The sequence below is a fragment of the Convolutriloba macropyga genome, chromosome 7, assembly GCF_964194025.1.
Source record: "Convolutriloba macropyga chromosome 7, txConMacr16.3, whole genome shotgun sequence".
Taxonomy (NCBI): domain Eukaryota; kingdom Metazoa; phylum Xenacoelomorpha; order Acoela; family Convolutidae; genus Convolutriloba; species Convolutriloba macropyga.
The window spans coordinates 57,552,819-57,561,605 of record NC_134474.1 but is presented as its reverse complement, the minus strand read 5'-3'; the positions used below and the strand labels follow the sequence as shown (position 1 = coordinate 57,561,605).

The window sequence follows — 8,787 nt, the reverse complement described above, 5'->3', positions numbered from 1 at the left end:
ACTCTAATGTTATTTCTGTCACTCTTGCACATCGTAACAGTATCTAATTGTCTTTCGCTGATAAAAACGTGTCTCAATTAGAGGGAAATAAAAACTTCAAATTAGTGATTAATTACATAACTGTCCCTCGCTATAATTACATAAACATTCCTAAAGAAGAAAATTCGCGGATTCTAACGTGCCCATATCATTGCTTTAGCTTCAGAAAATGACGTAGATGAAAGTCTTTCAAATTCAAGCTATAAATTTGTAGAATATTTGATGAATTTGTTTCCAGTTATATTTGTAGAAATTGATTGCGCTATCTGCAAAATGACCTTGTTTTTCACGTTGTTTTCCAACATTGTTTTCCACGTTTAACGTAAGAATTTTGGCGCGTTGAAAAATTACAAAAATTGAGAAAAAGTTATTAGGAATTGTCAATATTGTGAACAAAAAACTTTGAGAACCCAGGATGGGGCACAACTTCATCAAAAGCAGTTTGCCACTGTCATGTCTTTGTACAACCAAAAAGCAGCTCTTTACAAACTATCTTCTAACTATTTCTTCGGTAAGTACTTAAAAGGAAAAATATATCTCTGAAGCCCTCTGAAAGGCAGCTTTCAATCGAAATACAAAAACTAGATTTTAAATTTTCATCTGAATACAAATAAGAATTGAGGTCTATTTTTATTCTCCAATCAAATCAAATAACTCTTTCTGATATATTTTTTTCTTGCTTTCAATCCAGGAATCAAATTTCACAATCTGATCTTCTGAAAAGTGATTTTTCCAGTCACCTGAAATTCCCTTTCTAACAAAATCTTCCTGGCCCCCACACAAGGTCGTTTTCTTCATTTTCTCCACATTGGTCTCTTGTTTCACCCTCTGGATTAGGTCATCAGTGACATCCGGGAGGTTTAGGAAGGTTGCAAGTTTTCGAGCATGTGCCTCAAAGTCGACCAGAAGTTGTTCATATGTCAACACTAGGCACCTATCATGAAATCAAGGAGGCAATCAAGATTACTGATTACTATTTATGACATGATTCACAATTTAACCACCTAGTTTTAAACTTGCAATAAATTTACAGTTAATACTTCACAAATTTTTTTGTAAATTTTGTAAATTAATGACTTTGTGAAATCAAAATTTGCCGATAATTGGAAACATGCATAGCATTAACAAACCAAAATTACAAAAAATTGCAAACTTGACATTGGTTTAAGACTTTGGTTCTCTCCAACCTTTCTGTGCTGGTGTCAAATAATTAAGTCAATCAATCAATCAATTAGACGGTTATCGTTCGCACCTATTTGGAAGAAAATTATGCAAATAGGCAACAAAAAAATATAGGAAGTAGCCAATTTCATTTTGAAAGCTCGTTGAAAAACGTCATCTGATAGTCGCTCTCATTACACATTAACTGGTAGCGAATTTTTAATGCACTCGCTTTTGCTTTTATAGATTTTTTTCACTTCAAAACATTGTAAAAGTTGGCTATATTTAGGAAACATAATCTTTCTAAATGACCTGTAAATGGCAGTCATTTTTGTTCCTACCCCACTTTAGTAGGGGTAGGGGAGTAAGTACTATATATTCAAATAGGTTTAATTTTGATCAGTCAATTTTGGCCGATCGATATATTGTTCGTAGCGAGTTGTGAGTGGCATTATTAAAAGCCCCGTCCAGATTTCAATATATAATTGAAAAATTTAAAATTCGTTTTTTCCGGGGATTTATCGAGGTCTAAAATTTGGTGAATGGTAGACAAATTTCCGTTGTTTTTGTTCAAAATTTCCGTATTAATAGCCCCAATTTTCCTAAATTTTTCAAAAAAAAACATCACAAAAATTTGATAAATTTGTCAAAAACAGTGTGATTGATTTTACCTTGAAAAAAAGAGGAAAGTTGCTGAATGGTTTCATCCGAGTTTTCCGCAAAATATTTGCAAAATTTTAAATTTCAGATTTTCTCATCAAAAATAATGCTAAATTTCAGCCCACTTCGTTAAGTTTGCCATAAGCACAGACCTGACATCTGCTACCGAAAAGTTTTTTAACTCCAAAGGAGGGCTAGCTTATTTCTCATAAGAGTCTCCATGAGCTCCAATTAAAACCAGATGGCGAGTTTTCGCGCATGTGCGACATGGTCGGCCAGAAGTTGTTCATAGGTCAACACTAGGCATCTATCATGAAATGGAGAAAAAAATCAAGATTATTGATTACAATTTATGACAGGATTCAGAATTCAACGACTTAGTTTCAACCTTATATCAATATTACAGATACTTATAAAGCTTCTAAATTAATGACATTCTCAAATCAAAAATCACCAATAATTATACACCTACATAACATTATTGAAGAAAATAGCAGATAATTGAAGACTTGGTGGTTTTTTGGACTAAGTTGCTATCACAATTTACCGAACTACGCAAACAATTAATTGTTATTGTAGAAAAGCGCTCAAAATTTCAAAAGGGGTTTTTACAAAGTATATAGGAGTCCCAAAATGAGAAATTGGATGAGAACAGCATTTAAGTTTTGCTGTAAGCGAAAGTTCAAAACATTTTAGTCCTTTCAATCTGCCTGAATTAGTGCAATCAGTCAGTTCACAAACTCTAACCAAAAAAAAATCGCCAAAACAGAAAATTACTCTTATTCAGAGAACTTTAGAGTTTCATTCTCTATTTAATTTTATATAACTAGATTTATTTTCAGGAAACACAAAACTTTTATATCTAACACCAAAGGAGGGCTAGCTTGTTTCTCATAAGAGTCTCCACCAGCTCCAATTAATACCAGATGGTGACTTTTCGCGCATGTGCCTCATGGTCGGTCAGAAGTTGTTCATAGGTCAACACTAGGCATCTAACATGAAATAGAGAAAAAAATCAAGATTATTGATTACTATTTATAACAAGATTCAGAAATCAACGACTTAGTTTCGACCTTATATCAATATTACAGTTACCTATAAAGCTTCTAAATTAATGACATTCTCAAATCAAAAATCACCAATAAATGTAGACCTACATAACTTTTTTGAAAAAAATGGCAGATAATTGAAGACTTGGTGGTTTTTGGACTAAGTTGCTATCAAAATTTTCCGAACTACATAAACATTTAATTGTTATTGAAGAAAAGCGCTGAAAACTGTAAAAGGTGTTTTTACAAAGTAACTAGGAGTTCCAAAATGAGAAATTAGATGAGAACAGCACTTAGGTTTTGCTGTAAGCGAAAGATCACAAAATTTTAGTCCTTTTAATCTGCCTGAATTGGTGCAATCAGTCTGTTCACAAACTCTAATCATAAAAAAATCGCCAAAACAGAAAATTACTCTTATTCAGAGAATTTTAGAGTTTCATTCTCTATTTAATTTTATATAACTAGATTTATTTTCAGGAAACACAAAACTTTTATATCTAACACCAAAGGAGGGCTAGCTTGTTTCTCATAAGAGTCTCCACCAGCTCCAATTAATACCAGATGGTGACTTTTCGCGCATGTGCCTCATGGTCGGTCAGAAGTTGTTCATAGGTCAACACTAGGCATCTAACATGAAATAGAGAAAAAAATCAAGATTATTGATTACTATTTATAACAAGATTCAGAAATCAACGACTTAGTTTCGACCTTATATCAATATTACAGTTACCTATAAAGCTTCTAAATTAATGACATTCTCAAATCAAAAATCACCAATAAATTTAGACCTACATAACATTTTCGAAAAAAATGGCAGATAATTGAAGACTTGGTGGTTTTTTGGAATAAGTTGCTATCAAAATTTTTCGAACTACGTAAAGATTTAATTGTTATTGAAGAAAAGCGCTGAAAACTGTAAAAGGGGTTTTTACAAAGTAACTAGGAGTTCTAAAATGAGATATTAGATGAGAACAGCACTTAGGTTTTGCTGTAAGCGAAAGATCACAAAATTTTAGTCCTTTTAATCTGCCTGAATTGGTGCAATCAGTCTGTTCACAAACTCTAATCATAAAAAAATCGCCAAAACAGAAAATTACTCTTATTCAGAGAATTTTAGAGTTTCAATCTCTATTTAATTTTATATAACTAGGTTTATTTGCAGGAAACACAAAACTTTTAAATCTAACACCAAAGGAGGGCTAGCTTGTTTCTCATAAGAGTCTCCACCATCTCCAATTAATACCAGATGGTGACTTTTCGCGCATGTGCCTCATGGTCGGTCAGAAGTTGTTCATAAGTCAACACTAGGCATCTAACATGAAATAGAGAAAAAAAATCAAGATTATTGATTACTATTTATAACAGGATTCAGAAATCAACGACTTAGTTTCGACTTTATATCAATATTACAGTTACCTATTAAGCTTCTAAAGTAATGACATTCTCAAATCAAAAATCACCAATAAATTTAGACCTACATAACATTTTCGAAAAAAATGGCAGATAATTGAAGACTTGGTGGTTTTTTGGAATAAGTTGCTATCAAAATTTTTCGAACTACGTAAAGATTTAATTGTTATTGAAGAAAAGCGCTGAAAACTGTAAAAGGGGTTTTTACAAAGTAACTAGGAGTTCTAAAATGAGATATTAGATGAGAACAGCACTTAGGTTTTGCTGTAAGCGAAAGATCACAAAATTTTAGTCCTTTTAATCTGCCTGAATTGGTGCAATCAGTCAGTTCACAAACTCTAATCATAAAAAACTCGCCAAAACAGAAAATTACTCATATTCAGAGAACTTTAGAGTTTCAATCTCAATTAAATTTTATATAACTAGGTTTAGTTGCAGGAAACACAAACCTATTAAATCGTTCAACAGTAACAACAAAAAAGATTCGTCACTGAATTACGAAATCTCTGAACTGAGTTTTAAATATAGCGAAACAGTATTGGCACTGGTCACTTCTTGGGATGCAAGGGAAATATTTCTGCTGCAACAAAAAAGCGTTGTCTACTATGAGATATAAAACCAGTTGAAATACTAAAATTCCGCAATTTGGATAAACTAAGACTAGACTACTCCTAAACAGTCCTTTACAATTAAAATCTCATTTTTTTTAATTAAAAAACAACAAACAATCTTTACTCTCAATACCAGAATAAACCTCCCAAATTGATAGAACACCGTTGTTCTCCTATCCCATAGAAATTTTAGGAAAACAACTAACTAAATGTACAAACCTTTTGATTTATAATCCTACATCAATCCTACTTCTTTTGTTTATGATACCTTATTCTGTCCACTCTCAGATACAAGTTTTAATGCCTCGCAAAAATCTATAAGGAAATCATACCGTTAAAAAAGCACAATTTAAAAAATCACCGTTTGAATTTCTTAGACGACTTGGAGCAGCACTAAATGCAGATAATATACATTCACGCACTGCAAGCGTCCACAAAAAAACATGAGAGGAAATAGAACATATTTAACAACTAACACAAATATTCCTGCGTCCAGCCTTACACGCTGACATATCAGAAACGGATATATTAGAAGCACTCACACTTCTCAATTGGCTTGTGCGCCGTCTTTGGCAATACTTGGTACGCCATACTTTTAAGACCACACAATCTAAAGCAGACAGATAATAAGCAGCAATTCGAAACCACTTAGATATTTTACAGTTCATATATGATCCGAATAGACCCTCATAAAATTATGTCTGCATAACAGAAGTACCATGCAAAAGAACTTTTACTAAAGAAGAGAACGTAAACAAAATGTTCAAAGTAACAAATTTGCTACTTCAATAAAGTTTCATATTGCAAAAATCGCTCAATCACAGTAGATGATACAACAAAAATAAATGCTTCTCCAGAAACAGCACCAGTAGAACTACAAGATTTAAAAGCCTTTATTAATTCACAAAATATGGATGTAAATCCAAGTGACACAACAAAAACAGATTTTAACACTAATTTATTAGAAGATTGAACTATAGAACATTATCAACCGGTGACTGACCAAACAATAAAGGTAACCTTAACATAAATCATTTACAAACAATTATCTCAACAGAAATGCCAGAAATTTCAAACCATGAAATGAATACCACAAACAGAGACTACAGCTCTCGACCCAGCTGGTAATAACTGCTCAGAAAATTGACTGTGGAGACAGCTGGAAATTACAGTGGCCAGAACACCCTGTGCCTAGCACCCTTACTTGCTCTTCAACCGACAGGATGTGCAACACGCACTGACAAATCTAGTCACCCACATCACTTGGCAGGGGACATCAATGAGAACTCTAGTCACCTACTTCATTACTCGACAGGGATCAACACATTCAACATTTTGTCAGCTGCAGTCTGCAAATTTGGAAGAAAACTTGCATTCCTGGAGGGATGCAGCCGTCGACAATACAAAGTACGTAGCCTCCAGCAATAAGAGACTGAGAACACTCTATTCTCTCTTATTTAACGCTAGCACGCATGACTCTAGTCAGTACAGTAGACAGTTGACTTGGTATAACATTGACTCTGGTGTTGTATATTATTACCACCGTTATAATTGAAGTTTATCTTCATTGTTTTGTAACATTGACTCTGGTGTTGTATATTATTACTACCGTTATAATTGAAGTTTATCTTCATTGTTTTGTAACATTGACTATGTTGTTGTATATTATTACCACCGTTATAATTGAAGTTTATCTTCATTGTTGCACAGAGTCGTTAGTCAGAGTGAACTTGGTAAACCAACTTTGCGCGCAGAAGTAAGCAGCCTTCACGGTTTATACTTTAAGGCTTTAAAAGGAGCCCACTTCGGGTCTTCCTTACTATTACTCGTTAATTGCAGCCGTGAAAATGAAGCCTGTATATATAAAAGAGAATACAACTGTGTTAAAAAAGAAAACAAATGCAAATTTTGTCTGTGTTGCGTGCGCACGCGTGTGTCTGTGTGTGAAATCTGAGTGTCTTTCTCCTAATAAAACTGATAAAAATTTAGTTAAAAATTGACAAGCAGTGAAAGCAGGTTGCGGTAATTTTGCAAAATATTGTAAAATGATTTTCTAGCAAAGAACTGCTACAGACGATTAACTTGTTCGCTCAAAAAGTTTTTTTTTAAAAAATAACTTGTTAAAAGGTGAAAACTTTCACAGCTGCGTTGCAAGTGTTAGCCTGAACAGTGTTTTTACCAGGCTACAAATCGCGTGAAATGAAAACTGACCTTTCGGAATGTTCTCTGCAGAATTGAAGCCACTCTGAATTGTATCTGCACCAATCTCCATTCATCACACATCCCTCCAGGAACATCTCGAAAAAAGTGTCGAAATCAAAGTTGAAATTTATGGTCGTGTCCTTTTTATTGAAATGGTACAAACTCACCAGAACGTCTCGTGGGTTTCGTATCACGAAGATAACTTTACCTACCGCGTGAATAGATTTGGGTGCTACCGATAACGGAACGTGGGTTTTCACAAACCTGGGAATTTCTTTTTTCAAAGCTTTATCGTACCCGCAATAAGTCAGGTTTTCATGAAAGGAGTTCAAACACAAATGAGGAAACTCCTCAAAAAGGTCGAAATCTTTGCTGGAAATTGCTTCCGGACCGTGTCTGAGACCAGAGATTATTCGTTGTGTAAAAGTCGTGCCGCTTCTCGGGTAAGTTGAAAGTAAAGTGTCTCTAGGGTCAAGAGGAAAATCTGGGATTTTCTTCATGTATTCGCGGTCGTAGAAGCTAAACATAAGGAATCCATTTGCAAGATATTCGCCGTCAACTTTATCAAATTGGTGGTTTGTTTCTGTAATTTCTACTGACATTTTGCAGCACATGAAAAAGTTACAAACACAGCTTTTTAAAGAAGCGCGCTTTTTGAATTATTTTTCGCACCAAATAATTGTCAACGAAAGCAACCACAGTGGTTTAAGATAAAGTTAAATTTAGCTAAAGCGTATCGAAGTTAAACAACAAAATTTTGTTTAAATAAACAAAATACAGCTTTCTAAGGTTGCCTGTCTCTTATTAAATATTTTTTTTTACAAAATGTCTTTTTTGTAAACGAAAGTTGATCCGGCAATGGTCGAGCAAAAAAATAAAATTTTGGTCAGCTGTTACAATTTAAACAAAGAAACTGCTGTAAAGAATTAGTAATGTTCGCTTTCAGTAAACATTGATTTGTGATTAAATTTGTGATTGTTGAATGTTTAAATAACACACACACACACACCTGCAGCCTAACCAATAAGCAATCAATGGTAATGTTACAAAGGAGTGATTAAGTAATCAAATAGTTCCCCCACTTATCGGAAAGCTAACAAAACTAACTCAAGAACACACCTGTTTGGTTATTAAATAATCAATAGGGATATTATAACTAGATTGAACTAACAATGGATTATAAACTGCGGTCCTTGACAATGTAAACACGCGCTGATGTAACAGTTTCGTTGTTCCTATGACGAACTGATGAATTATAAAAAAAAAGGTGAAATAAAATATTTTTTTTTCGGTTTTAAGTTTTTTTTCTCGAGGGAGGGGTTAAATTAATGAAATCTTGATTCACGGCCGATCATTGTTTGTATTATTATTTTCAGAACAGTTCTAAGTTGCTATTGTTTTGAAACAGCTAGCTTGTTATTGTCAAGCGTAAAATAAATGCTTAAATTCAGATTTAAAAAATAGCGAGTATTACTGCAGAGCTAGTTCATAACAAGAATTTTTTCATAAATTGCCTTCCCAATTGTAAATGTACCAGTCTTATGTACAAATCCTGATTATTATGTAATATAGCATTGAGTATGCGGTTTAGAAGAGGAGGCAATTCTATATAGGGTACCTAAGCGGAACGTTTGTTCAAACGACCCAATTGCAGA

At 33.6% G+C, this 8,787-nt stretch overlaps 1 protein-coding gene across 1 annotated transcript; it reads right to left on the bottom strand.

Moving 5' to 3' along the window:
- Positions 1 to 612: 612 nt before the first annotated feature.
- Positions 613 to 8,132, bottom strand: LOC142342400 (sulfotransferase 1A1-like). The gene is made up of 2 exons (XM_075393715.1): positions 7,142 to 8,132; positions 613 to 973 (listed from the first exon to the last, which is right to left on the bottom strand). The coding sequence occupies exons 1-2, from the start codon at positions 7,744 to 7,746 to the stop codon at positions 670 to 672; spliced, it is 909 nt and encodes a 302-aa protein (XP_075249830.1). The 5' UTR covers positions 7,747 to 8,132; the 3' UTR covers positions 613 to 669.
- Positions 8,133 to 8,787: the final 655 nt, after the last annotated feature.

Excerpts from the sequence above, each read along its gene's own strand:
- LOC142342400 (XM_075393715.1), bottom strand. The coding sequence starts at position 7,746 with ATGTGCTGCAAAATGTCAGTAGAAATTACAGAAACAAACCACCAATTT. Across the intron at positions 974-7,141 it reads TGCAGAGAACATTCCGAAAG|GTGCCTAGTGTTGACATATG; the intron begins GTCAGTTTTCAT and ends ATTTCATGATAG.